At 48.0% G+C, this 18,452-nt stretch overlaps 1 protein-coding gene across 1 annotated transcript; it reads right to left on the bottom strand.

Annotated features, from left to right (window-relative positions):
* Positions 1–125: 125 nt before the first annotated feature.
* On the bottom strand, positions 126–18,204 carry TRIM27 (tripartite motif containing 27). The gene is made up of 8 exons (XM_072813980.1): positions 17,676–18,204; positions 16,387–16,482; positions 13,884–14,114; positions 6,676–6,698; positions 4,965–5,080; positions 4,815–4,847; positions 3,324–3,350; positions 126–1,736 (listed from the first exon to the last, which is right to left on the bottom strand). Exons 1-8 carry the CDS (start codon positions 18,093–18,095, stop codon positions 1,141–1,143), a joined length of 1,542 nt encoding a protein of 513 aa, XP_072670081.1. The 5' UTR covers positions 18,096–18,204; the 3' UTR covers positions 126–1,140.
* Between the last annotated feature and the right edge of the window lie 248 nt (positions 18,205–18,452).

Here is an 18,452-nt window from a genome sequence, read left to right as displayed (position 1 = left end):
ATAGGGGAAATCAATACCCTTAACTACCCCTCCAGTCCCACCCCCAACCTCTATGAACCCAATCCTACCAAGACCCAGAAAACAACAACAATGTAAAAAAAAGAAAAACAACAACAACAACAATGTAAACAACATCCACACTCACTTTATTTTCAAACAGAGGGTCATGTACCGGAAGGGAAGCAGGACTAAGCCATTGTGGGGGCTTGCTTGAAGTGATCTGCCCTTGCCTTCTGGCCCCAGAACACCCCATGACCCAATGGCTATGGGGATGCCCCTTGATGGTGCACGTATTAGAAAGGTCAGTTCCCCCACTCCCCAAAGAAGTGGAGAAAAGAAGGCAAAAAAGTCAATGAGTCCCTGGAATAGTGCCTCAGAATCACTGCAGGGACAAACTGTCAGGTCCACATATGTGAGTGGGAGGGGATCTAGGAACAATGGACGGTGTTGGCAGGAAACTATCCTGGATGACGTGCACCTGACACCAGGATACACCTTTCATTAGAATGAAGGGAGCAACAGAGCCCTCAGAAAAAATACAGAGGCAAAGAGTACATTGATTAGAACATTATCTCATAACAGAGGTAAGGCCATTTCCCACCATTATTGTAAAATAACTGTTAACTAATCAAAACACATACAGGCCTCTTTAATGGAGTTAATAAAACTACAGTGAATGGGAATTGGGATAGAGGGAGACATGCTGACAGGGCCAGGTAGTTCCACTCTAGGTTCTTAGAAAGGAGCCCTGGTCCAGAGAACAGCACACATCCACGACCACTATGTGGGGCTGGACCAGAGGAAGCCAGGCTGAGCCACGGTGAAGGGTCCTGAATGGCTCTCCAGGGATTATCCATACTCTGTATCCCCTCCAGTAATGGGTAAAACCAAAAGTGTTGGAAACACTGAAGGTGGACATCTGGTTTGTAATTCTGGGCCATCTTGATCTCCTTACATCTGACCATCTGCATGGGGAGGGAAAGGACAGTACAGAGTGTGGACACCCTGTCTCCCACTGCAGGGGCAGAGAAAGTGGGAAGGACATCCAGCTGTGATAAGCAGGAAAAGGCAAGGCAACAAGACACCTTATGCCTGGGGTAGGATCATGGCCAACAGCCCTCTAGGCCTGAGTTCACCTCCTCAAGGGGAGGTCTCCATGGAATGAGCGTGATTACCAACATGGCCAGAAAACCCATCGATCCCACTCATGGGGCAGATGATGAGAGGGGCTGCGCTCTTCCCTCCCGAGTAACTCAGGCTGAAGTAAGGCCGGACAGGCCCACAGAAGGTGGCATGAGAGAAAGTAAATGTGTGACACCTCTCTGTCACGTTGTAGAAGGAGACCTCACCAGCATCATAGTCCAAGAAAACCCCCACCCGCTGGAGAGGGGTGCGCAGGGGTAGGGCAGTCATCGGGGAGGTAAGAGCCCAGTACTCCTTCCCATACCACAAGGACACTGCCCAGAATCCATTCTGGGGGGCCGAGGTTACTCCACCTTTTCTGCATACGGAGTCTTCACAGACACCTATGGTCCACTTGGCTTTATCTCCCACTTCTACCTCCCAGTAATGTCGCCCAGCGATGAAACATGGAGAGCCCAAGACACAGGGAAACAGATTGAACCGCTCAGGGTTGTCAGGCAGGTCTTGCTGGAGGTAACTGTACCGCACCTGCCGCAGGTTGTCAGAAAGGATCAAGCTAGGGTAGGCTGTGTCCGGGTCTAGAGTCACGTCCACTGTGGAGACACACAGGGGAAAGGGGAGGACAGTCAGCCAGGGGCCAGGAAAGCACACTAGAGGACACCCAGCTCTTCTCTGCCTCCTGTAAGAGGAGAACATGAATGCCCCACAATAGACCGCATTCATCTTGTGAAATTCATCCTGGAGTTGACATTCCAAAAAGTATTGTTTGGATTAGCTGACTACCTTTCTAAACCAGGACATATTGAAAGTACTGAGATTTTACCTCCATTCCCTTCCTTTTAACATCTTAACTCACATTATCCATTATAAGCTGAATTCTCAACTTAAATTTTGGGCCTTTGGTATGTGATAAGCGACTACAAACCCGTATCACTCTTTTAATGGTGCCTGGGGGTGGGGGTGGGGTGCAGTTGGTGGAGTGTCCAACTCTAAGTTTTCGGGTCAGGTTGTGATCTTAGGGTCATGATATCAACCTCATGTCAGGCTCTGGGCTCAGTTTGGAGTCTGCTTGGGTTTCTCTCTCCCTCTCCTTCTGCCCCTCCGCCCACATGCACACACCCTAAGATAAATAATCTTATAAAAAAGAAAAGCAGTCTTTTGTATCCTCCATTCCATGAGATCTTTACTCAGCACATGCAAACCCCATTCATCTCTTTCTAATGTCCAATACAACACCCACATCTTTCTCAAAAAGCTGCTGTCAACCAGCCAAGTCATCACATGCTCTCTCCCTTAAACCTAAAACTCTATCATCTGAGTCATGTACTTGGGTGATCAGTATGACAGCATTTTGCAGTCATGTGGTACTTTCCTGCTTTAAAACATTCTCTCTCTAAACCACAGCTCAGACAGGCTAAATGGCCTCCATGAAAGGTTCACGAAAGCAACTGATAACCAGGAGCCCCAGATCGTAGATTTGTGGTTCAACAACCTGTGTACAGCAGCGCCCTGTGCCTTTGGGTATGCCGCGTACTTCCCATCACACACTGTGTCTTATGCTTTGTTCCCCCCACAGAGCCCTGTATGATGCTAGACGGTATAGGTCATATGCAAGGTATTCAGCTCATACTTACTAGAACAAAATATGGGTCACAGTGGTGGACACCATTGGAAGACCTGCTGTATGCCTCCCTTCATGGGGAGGATTCCATGGAACTGTGCTAAGTACATACCTAAGATGTGAAGACTTCTGGGACCACAGATCTACTCAGGCTCCTGACCCCTCAGTGACACTGATGGTCAAGGGGTAGGACAGCTCAGCTCCTGCCCCAGCTCAGGGAGGGGCTGCCCCGAGGCTCTGACCTACCCCCTCCCCCAAGCACAGGAACGATGCCCTATAGCAGTGCTCCTCTTTTGGGGGCTGCAATTCCTACTCAAGCACCTCAGCTGGATTTTCTATTTCAGAGGTCCCTGGCTTTGGCCTTGAGGTATTTTAGGAGGCAAAGATATTGCCAACACATGGAAACAATCAATAGTATTTTTGTGGTTGCTGTTTATCACTTTTGCATACATAATCCAAAGAACCCCAATTTAGGCAATTTCCCAAATCATTCATAATGGTAGTTAGGTTTTCAGGACCTTTATTCCTGTTTCCATATGGTTTTATCTCCATCACCTACCTGAGTATAACTGAGCCTCTCTCAATTCTGAAAGAACAAGAGAGTAGTAGTTAACAGACACCAAGTGAGTATTTCCGAGATACCTGAGCAGAGACTCTCATTAAGAGTCTCCACAAAGCTACAGTTTCATCAGCCCTGCATTCCTGTTGTCAGCTGTATACTGATTTCTTGACCCAACATCGTTCAACCGAGAGCTCTACAGGAAGAGGGACAGGGAATTTTGGTAGCAAATGGGATCAAACTGAACCAAGGTCAGGGAATCCACCCTCCAGTGAAATGCTCTTCCAATCCACCTCATTTTGGGTTGCTGTTTTTCTCATGCACAACTCTTGGCCTTCAGAAGCCACCTGTGTTCTAAGGGCTGGGTGGCTCCGTGGGCGATACCCACCACCACGCCAGGGCAAATGCCAGCACTGACACAAGAAGTACTGAGCAGTGGACAAAGCATGTTCACAAATAAGCCCTCATGAGGCTTTCAGGTGGGGGGAGAGTAGGAAAAATTAATGAGGCCAGATTCAAATTCAAGGGAATTCACGCTTGAACTGACCACTTCCGGTATTACCCACTGTATTTAGGGCAGTTTCTCCCTATTTTGTTTGCCTGTGGAAGGCATTGGAGTGTCCCCTACGTATGTTGCTAGAGGCCAAAAAAGTATGTATCTGGAAAGATAAACTGCAAAGAAGGTCTTAGTCTATACAACATACAGGAAACAGCAGAGATTATGGGGATTTGTCATTTGTAACAAAGAAGAGGGGGTTTGCCTACATGTGAAGGTTTCAGATTCCATTGGACTGTCTAGGAATTTCAGCACTTAGGATATAACCAACTCCTAACTGAATGAGGCTCATGAACAGAAAATTTTACATTTAGAAGGGGCTTCCCTTTACTACCCAAACCACTTTACTTAAATAAACCTTGTATTTATGTTTGTATATGTCAGGCTCCATTCTCAAGGCTTTCGGAACTTAATCCAACAACCTCTTGAGGTAAGAACAATTCTTTTCCTCATTTTTGCAGACGAGGAAATCAGTGTGGAATCCTTCCTAAGAGCCAGCAGTGGCCCAGGGTGGCCTGATTCCTGCTATTACTCCCCCAGGGGCTGTTTGACCCCCCACCCTGGTCAGCACCAATGCCCATGAGCAGGAGGGACTCAGCAAGTTATAACCTTGAACACCGGCTCTGATGAAACACAATTAGGAGAGTTTCTGTTCATTCTTTTCCCAATTAGAAAAGAATTAAGCAAATTCTGGATTAATTAATTTTTGGGTTGCTGTTTTTCACCCCCATCAATATAGACTGAGAACTGAGTACACGGACTTCAAATTAAAAAAAAAAGACTATCAATTGAGATGACTAAAGCAAAAGGAAGAAGCAGATCAGAGAAGGCTAGCCAGTGGTGTCACTCCTTCTCATTTTCCCGCACCTTTAAAGTAGATGATCACTTGCCCAGGAAACTTCAACATCAAAAGCCCAGGAAATATAGAAATTTACCTTGGATTTTCTCCATATCTGACTGCATTTTTTCTAAGTGGAGAAGAGAAGACATTCAGTTTGCATCTCATATCCGGCTGGACAGGCAAGCAAGACAGATATTCAGAGCATGAATGCATTTCCCCTAAGGGATCCCTATCTTCCTGTTACCTGTGAACTGCTTCAGACTTTCCGTCAAGAACAGACATTTTTGTGCAAAAATGTGGATTTTCTCCTGCAGATCTGGAGGTGTGATCCAGGGCTCAGGGATCCGGATTCTTTCAGCTCTAAAAAAAAAAAGAAAAAAAAAAAAAAGGAGTGAATCCCTCCCCTCCTCTAACCCTATGACTTCAGAAACCCAGACAAAGTCTGGGTTAAAATGACCAACAGTGTTTAAAGCAGCCCCTACAGCCTTTTCCCTCTTCTCTGCCTAGACTGTGATCCTCTGGACAAAAGCAGGAGAAACAGCTTCCTCATCTCCATTCCCCCAACAGGACCTAGCTCATGGATTTTCAAATGGCTTGTCCTCAAAAAGGTTTACTGAATTAAACCGAATAGAAGGCTGACCGTGCCAGAAAGCAAAAGATTCCATGACAAAGTCCTTGAGCTTCATGGTGGGCAACAATCCAGAGGTAAGAACCCTTTTCAGGCAGATTGGCACCCACCCTGTTCAGGGGGTCCATGATCCATGACTGCCAGCTGCCTCCCCAATATCCCATCTCCCATCTCCCAAGTTACACCGCGCTCACGGCTGCCCCGTCTAGATGCAACCCTGTGACTGAGCTCTGGCCAGTAAGAGGGAAGGAGTGTCTCATGACAATCTGCGAAGCCTACTTCAGGGGGAGCGTGCTGTGACGTACTTATCACCCTCATGCTGGCTGGCGTTCCAGCAACCATCCTGGACCGGGACTTCAAGGACAGCAGGAGAGCGGAAAGAAGGAAACTCCCTGCTCCGCCCCTGGCTACCTACACCTGCACCTTCCTCACAGGTGGCAATTTCTGAAATTATGTTTCAGCTTTAAGCCAACGAAATTTTTGGTTTCCTATCTCATACAGCCAGACCCCAACATTAATGTCATAAAACGCTGGGCTCTGAAGGGTCTATCTCCCCATGTCAGGCCAGAACTGGACCGGCATCAGTGACTGTAAGGGCAGGGATCACTGGGGCCATCTGGCTGGGACTGGACACGCTCCAATTCATCTCCCTCAAACCCTCGATTTTACCCCAGAATCTCTCCATGTGGCACTCCCAGCCAACCTACTCTATCTATGAGGCCCTGGCCCAGCTCATTTCTCTGGAGGGCTTGTACTGTGCAGTGTTTTAAACAATCTGAAAGTTCAGCTCCTTCTAAGTCAGCCTCTGCCCCTGTAGATGCTGCTGCACCAAACCCCAGCCCATGGGCCCCTGTCTGTCCTGCAAACACAGGTGAACTTTGGCATCTGGCCCGCTCCTCCCCGTCCCCATCAGATCACACAGCCAAGAAGGAATGAGAACAGGGGCCTGTATCAGGTAAGTTAGCACTGATTCTGCAACTCTGAGCCACCCACACTCCTCTTAGGCCATATTTTCCCCATCATACAGTTGGGGAGAGGACTCTGAAACCCTTGCACTTTGGCCAGCTCTGTGTGAGCCTTTGCTCTCCACAGATGTATCCTCACAAATCACAGGTACTCATTCACCCGCAGTTTGTCAGTAATTCCTGAGTTTACTAAGCAGAACTGTGGTCCATCCAGCTCTCTGCACACCAGTGACTTGGTCCAGAGACGGGCAGGCTGTGTTTCACTCTCGTCAGATGTCCTTCTCTGGCTCCTTTCAGGATTTATGAGTCTAAGGGAAACATCCTCCTGTGTGACTGAGCACTGGAGAGAGAGAACACCGTACCTGCTCAGTGTGTCCCCGATGTCCTACAAGAGAAAGGAAAAGATAACCATGAGACCTCGTAGCTTCAGTTTTCCTTCAGATGTTGGTTGGAAACCCAGGAACCAGCTGGCCCTCCTACGAAAAGCCAGGGAGACAAGGACCACAACTCAGCCCAGGACCTAGAGTCAGGGTGAGCAAAGTGAGATGCACAGTTTGCACTCCCAGCATCTCCTCTGTCCTGCTTCTGCCCCACTGGCCCAGGATCTCACGATTTCAAATTTCCAAACTCCAGTATCCCACCCTCAGACCACAACTGCCTACTTGTCCAGCTTGCTTTAACTTTTTATTGTGAAATAATTTCAAATACACAGAAAAGCTGCTAGTACAGAGCTCCTGGATACCCCTTCCCAGACTTTCCAGATTTTTTTTTTTAAGATTTTATTCATTTATTCGAGAGAGAGAGAGAGAGGCAGAGACACAGGCAGAGGGAGAAGCAGGCTCCATGCAAGGAGATTGATGTGGGACCTGATCCCGGGACCACACCCTGAGCTGAAGGCAGGCACCAAACCGCCGAGCCACCCAGGGATCCCCAATTTTCCAGATTTTATAACCACATTTATATGCAGAACCATTTGAGAGATCACTATTTACATTCTATGCTGTATCTTTGCCCCGTTAATACTTCTGTGTGTTTTTCCTAAGGATAAGTACATTTTCTCACATAACCACAGTAGTTATTCAATCCAGAATAAGGAACATGGATCTAATGATCAATGATCTAAGAAAACCTTTATCTAACCCAGTCCATACTCTAGTTTAACCAATCACCTTATTTTTTTTAAGATTATATTTATTTATTCATGATAGACGTAGAGAGAGAGAGAGAGGCAGAGACATAGGCAGAGGGAGAAGCAGGCTCCATGCCAGAAGCCTGATGTGGGACTCAATCCCGGGACTCCAGGACTGCACCCTGGGCCAAAGGCAGGCCCTTAACCAATCACCTTAATAAAGTGATCTTCAGCTACTCTCTTCCCTGCTCGGTAATCCATGACCATTCACCACACTCAGCTATCACCATGCATATCTGGAATGGCTCCTTAGGGCTGATTTGTCTTTTGTGACACTGACACTGGTTTAATATAGGTTGTTTATTCTACAGGATATCATCCTTCCTTTGGAGTTTGTCAGATATTCCCCTCATGATTAAATCCAGGCTGTATCATCTTTAACTGGTGTATGGTATGTTCTTCTTCTTCTTCTTCTTCTTCTTTTTTTTTTTTTTAAGATTTCACTTACTTATTTGAGAGACAGAACGCACAAGCAGGGGGGAGGGGTAGAGGCAGAGGGAGAAGCAGATGCCCCAATGAGCATGGAGCCTGATGCAGGGCTTAATCCCAGGACCCTGATATCAAGACTTGAGCTGAAACAAGAGTCCAATACTTAACCAACTGAGTTACCCAGGCGCCCAGTGGTATATCCTTCTAAAGGTACATAATACTCACTTGCCCCTTACTGGGGCAATTCTGATCATTGTATAGCCACTACCTTTCCTCTTATAACTAATAAGTAATCCAAAACTGATACTTTGAAACTATGTCAATGGGGCATTCTTTATAAACTTCCTCCCTTAGACTTAGCATCCACTGATTATTACTGTCTGAATTAAATTTTACTACGATGGTTACTAAAGGGTCATTGGTTAGCTTCAAAATTCCTTCTATATCACTTAGTCGACATCCTACAGAAAGAGTAATTTTGGGACACCTGGGTGGCTCAGCGGTTGAGCAGCTAGCTGCCTTTGGCTCAGGGCGTGATCCAGTCTGGGGATCCAGTCCTGCATTGGGCTCCCTGTAAGGAGCCTGCCTCTCTCTGTCTCTCTCATGAAAAAAATAAATAAAATATATATATATATATATATGTTTTTTTTTTTTTTAGAAAAAAGGTAATTTCTGCCTGTTTATTAGTAGTATTGACTCATATATTCTTATTTTATTTAACAGGTTATAATCTATCACTGTTCTTATTTACTTTGATGCACAAAAAGTCTGAAACTTGGCCACAGAGTATCTGTCACTTTTTATCCTATCCCTTCCCATCCCATTTTCCCCATTCCCATCTGGTTTATTCTTCTACTGTTTCCTCTGCAAAAATAAGCAAATACAAGATGTTCCAATTATCTTTTTTCCTACACAAAAAGTAGCACACTCTAGATCCTGCACTATGATTTTTCACTTAACAATCCACTCCTGGAAACCACTCTCTATTACTTCATGAGTCTCTTCCTTACTCTCTTGACAGCTGCACAGCATCCCACTGTATGTACACACAGTCGATTCCACCACTGATTCCACCACTATTCTCGGTTTGATAGGTGGGTTTTTCCAATATTTCGCAATTACAATGTTACATTGAGTAACTTTGTGCATATGTATTTTTGTACATATTTTCATGTGTCGATATATCTTCAAAGTAAATTCCTGAAAGGATTCTTGGTCAAATTCTAACTGCATGGGGGCACCGGGGTAGCTCAGTGGTTGAGTGTCTGCCTTCTGCTCATGTCATGATCCCGGGGTCCTGGGACAGAGTCGCACTGGGCTCCCCACAGGGAGCCTGCTTCTTCCTCTGCTTTTGTCTCTGCTTCTCTCTGTGTCTCTCATAAATAAATAGTCTTAAAAAAAATTCTAACTGCATGTATGCTGCCAAAACAATTTGTCTTCCTACCAGCATATGAGATTCTCTCTCCCACATCCTTGCTAACAGTGTACTGAATTAAGAAAATTTTGCTAAAAAAAAAAAAAAAAAATTTCTATTCTAATGGGGGAAAAAGGGTATTAGAGCATGGTTTTTATTTGGATCTTATTAAAAGTACAGTAGAACACTTTTTCGCAAGTTCCTAGTCCAATTTTACAGTTCTTTTGCAAATTGCCTGTTCATATCTTGTGCTCATTTTTCTAAAGAACTTGTCTTTTCCCTCCCTCTTAATTTTTTAAACGTTCTTTATATATTATTTCTATTATCTCCATTTGTGATATTTGCTACAATTTTCTTTCAATTTGGCACTGGTCTTTTGAAGATTTATTTATTATTTGAGAGAAAAAGAGCACACAGGAGCAGAAGGAGAGGGAGAATTTCAAGCAGAGTCTCCACTGAGCATGGAGGCTGTGAGATCATGACCTAAGCCGAAATCAAGAGTCAGATGCACAGCCACCCAGGTGCCCCTTCACACTGGTCTTTTGAATGGTGACAGTGTGTATGTGTGTTTTTCTGCTGAGCTGTTACCAGCTGGTTTGGTTACACAGGCACTGTGTATATTTTAATGTCTAATAGTGCCAGTTCCCACCCACAGCTCTTCTTTCTCAGTTTCCCAGCTATTATTTTTCTATCTGAACCTTACTATCAATCTGTTTAGCTCTAGAAAAAGTGTGTTCTGTTTTTGTTGGGATTGCACTAAGTTTATACATTAATTTATAAAGAACTGACAATGTGATAATGTCAACATGTCTTGGCCAAGAACAAAAAATGTCTTATTACTTTACCTTTTTTCTTTTTGCAATTGGAAATGGAGTACCCTTTTCTAAACTGTCTTGGGATACCTGGGTGGCTTCGCAACTGAGCGTCTGTCTTTGGCTCAGGGTGTGATCCTGGGGTCCTGGGATCAAGTCCTGCATCAGGCTCCCTGGGAGGAGCCTGCTTCTCCCTCTGCCTGTGTCTCTGCCCCACCCTCTGTCTCTCTCATGAATAAATAAATAAATAATCTTAAAAAAAAAAAAAGATTCTATTTTTAAGTAAACTCTACACCCAACATGGAGCTCAAACTAACCCCAAGATCAAGAGTCACATGCTCCACCAGCTAAGTCAGCAAGGTGCCCCGTCTTTTCCAATTCCTATGCTTGCAATTGTTTTATCTAATTATATTAGTTAAAACCTCCAGTACAATGTTAAATAGAGGTAGACAATAGGACAATAGTGGGCATCTTGTCCTGTTCCCCACCTCAGCAGGAAAGCCTCCAATATTTCATTACGTAGGAATTAGCTTGCTTTTACAATGACATCCATCATAACCACTCTCTGGAAATGATCAAGACCATCTCTCTCCCTCTCATTCCATGTCCATGACCCCTCTTTCTTTAACAGACCCCATCTGTTCAAAAATGTCCTCACAAATATCTTAAAAAAAAAAAAATTTAAACCTCTAATGCTCACTTTGGCAGCACATAAACTCAAACTGGAACACATCCCCTGCACAGATGATGCAACAAATTGGTGAAGCCTATCATGGTGTTAATATTCACCGAACACTATTCACAATTGCCATAAGGTTTGGAAACAAAGCAAATGTCCATCAATTCATGAATGCAACACAAGTGAAACAACACGTGGTGTTTATCCATATTATAGAATATTATCCAGCCATACAAAGAAATGAAGTATCAATCCATGCTAGAACACCGAGGAACCTTGAAAAAAGTATGGCAAGTGAAGGAAGTCAGATACAAAAGGCTACATGCTGTAGGACTGTACTTGTAGGCAAAGGTGGGGAGACAACAGCAGAAAGGAAGAATGACTATGTATTTAATGGATACAAGGTTTCCTTTTGAGGTGATAACAGTATTCAAGACCTGTACAGTTGTGATGATCAAACAACACTGTGAGTTTACTAAATGCTACTGAGTCAAACACTTAGAAATGATGAACTTATGTGAATTTTATAATAACAAACCAAAACCCTCAGTGCTGCTATCTCCTAAAGCCATAATCCTGAATGCACCCACTACCTGCTTTCCCTATGACGTCAACAGAGCAGTGATGGTCTCAGAAGGCAGGATGGAAGACAACATCACAGCAAGGCTGACTGGGGCGACGTTCACCGACCAAGTGTTCCTCCAGTAGCTCACAAATCACCTGGTCTTCCCATACTCTAAAAGAGTATTTTCAAAACTTCCCCTTATTCTTTAAAGTGAGTGACTTTCCTGATTCCTGTTCTGCGGCCACAGATGACCCTGCTCTCCCACGTCAAGACAATAAAAGCTACCATGTTTTTGCTACCAAACCTCAACCTGCCTGCATCCCCACCTCCCCCCCACCCTCCTCTCTTCCCAAAGATCTTCCAAAACTACATCCTATACATGTGCTTAGTCCCCTTTCCCTTCCATCTTTTCTGACACAGACATTAGTGATAAGTTCATTAATTTTACAGCTTCAATGACTTTCCTCACCCAGATCCTTACAACAGACTCTCCTCCCACATGATCTTTGACAATATGTTTAGTTTGTTTCTTTAAGCATCCCTTCCCACAAAGTCCCACAATCCTCACCTCTCCTTATAGTCTTACCCCTTAACCCAGACACCCATTCCTACAGTGGTCACACACCCTGCCAGTCACCACTGTCCCTAGGATGGTTCCTTAGGGAAGTGTTAAGTGTTTACTGTGGCACTTCTCTCTGAGGGCATTAGCAATGCCCGTGGCTTTAAACCAAATGCGTGTCAGCCCTTAACTGCATGAGACTCTGCTGTCCACTCCTCCTTCCTGGTCACTTTCTGCTTCTCTGATCAAGTGTTCACTTTGCAAACTCCTCCTTTCCTCCCTGGCAATTAAATACTGGTGGTCATTAAGGCTCAAGGCTAGGCCTTCTTATTAGTCTAAAGCAGGACTCAATAAACTTTTTCTGAAAAGCCAAATAGTACATATTTTGGGTTTTTAACTCTGCTCTGCTGTGGCAGTGGGAAAGTAACAATGCACACAGTATGTACAGGAATGCAAGTGGCTAAGTGCCAATAAAATGCAGACAACAAAGTTTGAGTTTTATAGAATTTCATATACCATGAAATAAAATCTTCAGATTTTCTCCAAACGTTTAAAACTGTAAAAACCAGGGGGCCTTGGGTGGCTAAGTTGGTGAAGTGTCTGACTCTTGATTTTGGCTCAGGTCATGATCTCCGGGTCATGAGACTAAGTCCCACAATAGTTTCTGCACTGAGTATAAAGCCTACTTAAGGTTCTCTCTTCCCAGGACACCTGGGTGGCTCAGCAGTTGAGCCTCAGCCTTCGGCTCAAGGTGTGATCCCAGTCTGGCAATCGAGTCCCGCATCGGGCTCCCTGCGATGCACCTGCTTCTCCCTCTCTCTCTCACTCTCGTGAGTGAATGAATGAATAAATAACATCTTTAAAAAAAATTCTCTCTTCCCCTCTTCCTCCACTCTTCCTATTAAAAAACAAACAAAAAAAAACCCCTCCCAAACTGTAAAAACCACTTAGCCTGAAGGACATACAAAAACAGGTGGTGGAGTGGTTTGCTGACCTGTGCCCTATGCCATCATCCCTTTTAATGGCATTTATGAACACCCATTACACCCACTGTTCTCTTTATTTTTTTTTTTTTTATTTTATTTTTTTATTTATTTATGATAGTCACAGAGAGAGAGAGAGAGGCAGAGACACAGGCAGAGGGAGAAGCAGGCTCCATGCACCGGGAGCCCGACGTGGGATTCGATCCCGGGTCTCCAGGATCGCGCCCTAGGCCGAAGGCAGGCGCCAAACCGCTGCGCCACCTAGGGATCCCTGCTGTTCTCTTTAGTACCTGACTCTGACATTAGAATATACATTTCAGGACAGCTTTTCACCACTTAATCCCAGTGCCCAGAATACTGCCGGACCCAGAAAAGACAATTCATATGCACTCAATGAACAACAGCACATTTCCTGTGGCCTTGCCAGGTTAGGTCAATGCAGCTTTGTAACTACACCCAGCTTAAATCACAGGGACCGCTTGGGCCAACCACCTGCTCCAGTGCTCAGTTTTGTGGCTGTGCTAATGTACACATATATGTTAAAATTACAGGACATTTCACTGAGTATCTTTACTCAAATCTTTAAATGGCATGTAGGCTGAACCTCCCATTACACCAGGAGTAGATCAGGTCACTGAGGCCCAGAGAGGTCAAGAGTGTGATCAGACCACGTGTGGGTACAGGACAGGCCTAGGCATTAGGTCTTCCTCTTGCCCTTCCCGTGAGACAATGCAACTGACCGATCCAAGTTGTGTCAACTGGAACTTCTGTTATGCATGTTTTCTCTCTGACAAGCCCAGAGAGCTGAGCTAGGGCTTGTTACTCCTAGAGTTGACCGGGGCGGGGAGGGGGAGGTGCTCCATACTGCCTAGCAAAGAGGGAAGGGAGACTTTTTGGCAGGAGCCACGTTGGTGGGACACTCCACACCTCCATGCCTTACCTGCAGGAGCTCCCTGGTGGGCTGCTGCTGCTTCTCTTCTAGCTGGGCAATCAGGCTACTCAAGTGGGAGATGTTGCAGGAGAACTGGGTGATGGCACCGTTGATGCTGTTGTAGATGGCCAAGTCTAGCTCCTCAAGGCGGGCCAGGAGGCGATACTCATGTTCCTTCAAGGAGTGATAGAGCTGCTCAAACTCCCAGACAATCTTCTCCCTCTCCATCTGGGTCAGGCTCTGCGTAGATGACAGGGGAGGGTACTGAAGGACAGAAGGCTCCCTTCTAGAGCCCTTCATGTCTGTCCCTGACTACCTACCCTGAGACCTCATCATCTTGTCCCGGCATGCTAAAACAAGCATCCTGTTCATTCACTCCTGGTCTCAGGCTTTACCGACTAGACACAATGGCTGAGAAGTGAGTTACCCCAGAAATAAGGAATATAGTCACAGGAGAGCCCGGTTCACATGACACATGCAACCACAGGTAGTGAGGACAGGATGGCCTGCAGTGGGAGAAGCTGGTACAGCCTTCACAGAGGCAATGTAACACACACAGTGTGGTTGGAGAAACAGGGGTTCACCATGTGGTCAAAGGGTAGACACGCTTTCCTGGCAGAAGAAACGACGGGAGAGATGGTGAACGATGGTGTCTGGCAAAGCACCTAAGTTTTGAGGGAGAAGCCAGAAGAGGTAAGAGAGAACACACCTTGCCTGGAAGGCCAGGGTGGGGCAAGACTTTCCTGCAACTAGGAGCCGTGAAAGGGAAGTGACTGGGTTCAGATATATGCCATGTGGGGTGGACTAGGACACTCAATCCTCGCATCATGACTGCAACCACGTCACCAAGGCCCTTCCCGTGCGGCCCTCACCCCCTTTCTGGCCACCAGGGCTGTTCATCACCTACCCTCATTGGCTATGGGTGTGGTGCCCTTCTGGAACAGATGTTTGCCAAAACTAGTCTACCCTTCCTTCTCTATCTACCTCCCACTGCCAAAACCCTGAGGCTCTCTGCTAAACAAAGTGTCAGCAAGCTCCCTTTGTTTACTCCTGGGGAATTAAGTTTTCCTGGGGCCCAGCCACACCCATCATTCACATATTATATTATGCTGCCTTCAGCTGTCACGACAGAGTTGAGTAGTTGTGACATAGACTAAGTGGCCCACGGAGTCAAAAATCCTGACTATGTGGCCCTTTACAGATGTTTGTTGACACCTGTCCTGAGCTCCACTCTTCCTGAGAACCTTTCCCATGACCCACTCTTCTCACCACCTTCCTAAGCACTCTCTGTGCAACACACTGAGGAGTGAACACAAACCTGTTTCGCATCCTTTTGGTAAGGTCTCACCTCTCCTTACCTAAAGTCTTTCAAAGGCATAAATGACACAGTGCAACCTCAGAAACAGAAAAGTAAAGCTGAAAAAGACCCAGCGCTTCTGGAAGGGGCTGCTCCTGGCACGCTGGTGGGGGGACTCTGCCTGGCAGGGAACTATCCCTTGCATTGCAGGACATTTCAGCAGCTCTGCCCTCCCCTCCCCAGTCACTCAATTCCTCAAGTGACAACTAGAGAAACACCGCCACACCACGGAAGGGAAGGAGACAGCAGTACTAGCCTTGCTAAAAACCCATTTCACAGAGGAGACAGGCCCAGAGAAGGCGTATCACGCCATCTACCCAGCTGTCTCAGCCAAGAAGTATGTCCAAATGTCCGGATTCTCCTCTGACAATCTTCCCACAGAGGACGACACATTGGTTGTGTGCATGATAATCTGAGTCCACTCAGGCACACCGGGAGATTCTCCATCCATCTGCCCTCTTCTCAAGCTAGGGGAGGTGAGGTCTCAGCAGATTGTGTGGGCAGAACAGACGGTGGCATCCGAAGGCACCATGAGAATAAGTTCCCTGCCCCAAAGTTGTTTACTTCACCCTGGTCAGGACTGACAGAATTTCACAAGATGATGCTAGACACCACTAAGAGTTTGCTTTTCAGATGGAAGCACCTCTTGGGAATTGCTAATAATTTATTTACTGTTAAAAAAATTACTTAGGCACCTATATGGTAGATATAAGGTTATATATATAAAAGTCTCCTTTTTTTTTTTGGGTTGTCAAAACAAAAACTTCAAACATTCCATTACAAATGAGCACGTCAGTCACTAGCTAGAGCCACTGGATCAGCCACCATCACCATCTGTCTGCAGAATGGCACCAAGGAAAGCTAGCTGTGCCTAGGAATTTCACCCAGGATCAACTCTGATCTATACAAGTCAAGCAGGTTAAACTTTTGGTAGGTCAGATCCACAGGGGTGCCATCCTCAGCTCTTCCATCTCTCCCTCCAAAATGTGGGAATCCCTTGGCTCTCCAGGAGAGTTCCCAAATGCCACCCAGGGCTGTGTCACCCACACCTAGGTTCTGAGTGACCTGACTGGATACAGTTAAGTGACTTCAGACTTACAGAGGACAGAGCCACCAACAAACATGATAGTACCTGTGAATTCCCAGGACTCTTACCAGAAGTTCGGCTCGTGCCTGCTCCCCCTGTGCCCGCCGCCTCTTCTTTAAATCCTTGACTCTTTTCAGGTGGTCCAGCTGGTTCTGGATTTGCTCCTGAGAAAAGCAGAAACAGCTGCACGGTTCAGGATTAGGGACCTCGGCATCGGCATGGCCCACGTGCTTACCACGCACACAACCCACACTCCTGAGGCCAAGTCCCTGGTGAGCACCTGCCCCTGGACCACACTGCCATTCCCAGGGACAGGGTATTACAGTACCCCTGCTCAGCTGTGTTTATCTTAAACCGCTGGGTCACCTGCCCGTCCCTGGAAAGATACTGCATGGCTTGGTGGAAAGGTGAGTAGATGAGGAAGCTCAGAGTTAAGGTGTGGCTGGCTCTCCATGGGAGTATACCAAGAAAATGATTGAAGTTCTCTCGTTTTCTTGATGTGTGACCTGCACAAATACCACCTTCCCAAGCTACTGGAGTGTGAGTGAACTCCAGTACACTGCCAGTATGAGTGAAATAATATATCTGAAAGTACCACAAGTGTGAAGTGACTACTTATGCACAGATGTACTCACGTTTCAACAGACCTAACTCTGCACCTGTCCTTCTGCAGCCTGCAAGCACACAGAACCGCGCCGCACGCTAGCTCCTCCAATGTAGTTACAACTGTTGGAGTCGATACTTTGTTTCCATGTCACTGTTTGTGCCAGGCTGTTGACTCTGTGTTCACAAAGGGCTACCCACTCATTTCTTTTGTCTGAGCTTCCTGGTAGGTGTGCTGTCTAGAGTCGGGGCGGCTGACCTGGGCAGTGCGCGAGCTTCCAGGGCAGGACGGAGCACAGGGAAGTGCTGGGAAATGCCTGCAGGCTGCGCGCTGGGCACCTGCCAGTGGTGCACACAGCCCGGGGTACCTGCTGCTGGTGCGCCCAGTTTGAGCTCATCCGAGATCCGACCGGAGCGTGAGCGTGTCCGTGTGCGCGCGCTTTTGGGCATATCCTTCTTCCAGACAGGCAGGGACGGAGGGTGTCTCTCTCCGTGGGCCGTGGGCCGTGGGCCCGGGGGCGGGTAAACACAGGGGCCCCCGGGAAGGGCGGGTGGGGGCGGGGAGGCTCCGGCTCCCTCAGCAGCTACAGGTTCTCGCAAACCCGCGCGCCGAGGCTCCGCGTAGAGAAAGGAAATGACGGCTGCAAAGCACGCGTCCGGCTCAGCCATTTTCTAGGTGGAGAGGAGGCAGCCTCTCGGCCTCTGCTCCTTTGTCCGCTCGCGCCCCGCCCGCCCGCCCGGGCGCGGCCCTTACCTTGAAGCCCTCCACCGCCTCCTCGAGCGGCAGCACGCTGTGGCCGCGGTGCTCCCGGGAGCGGTCGCACACCACGCAGATGGGCATCTGGTCCTCCTCGCAGTACAGCTTCAGCGGCTCGCGGTGCTTCTCGCACACGCCCATCTCGCCCCCGGGCCCCGACGGCCGCTCGGTGCGCAGCTGCTTCACCAGCTGGGTCACGTTGGCCAGGTGCCGGTTGGGCCGCATGTGGCGCTGCGGGAAGGTCTCCCGGCACTGCGGGCACGACACGTTGGTCTCCGCCGCGCCCCAGCAGCGGGCCAGGCACGCGCAACAGATGTTGTGGCCGCAGTCGAGCATCATGGGCTCCGCGAAGTACTGCAGGCACACGGGGCAGGTGGTCTCCTGCTGCAGGCACTCGGCCACGCTCCCGGAGGCCATGACGCGGGCCCGCGGGGGCGCACGGGCATGGGCCCCGGCGCCGGCTCTCCGCGGATCCCGCTCACCCGCGCGCCCTCCCGCTCGCGGCTTCCGGGCGGCGCGGGCAGGCGGCCCCTCCCGCCCCGGGTCCCCAACGCGCACGGCCCCCGCGCGGCCCTCCCTCCCCGTCCCTCCGTGCGTCGCGGCCCCGCCCAGCGGCCCTGGGGTCCTGCGGCCCCGCGGAGCCCCGGGATGCGCGACTGGGCCGCCGAGGGCCGCCGCCGGCCGGACGCGCGCAGGACAACGTGGCGGCGTCCGAGCGGATCCCGGCGCGAGCGGAAGGGGCGGCCCGGGGGCGGGGCTTGGCCGGGCCTCCCG

Source organism: Canis lupus, chromosome 37 (assembly GCF_048164855.1).
Source record: "Canis lupus baileyi chromosome 37, mCanLup2.hap1, whole genome shotgun sequence".
NCBI lineage: Eukaryota > Metazoa > Chordata > Mammalia > Carnivora > Canidae > Canis > Canis lupus.
This window is presented reverse-complemented; position numbering and strand designations above follow the sequence as displayed.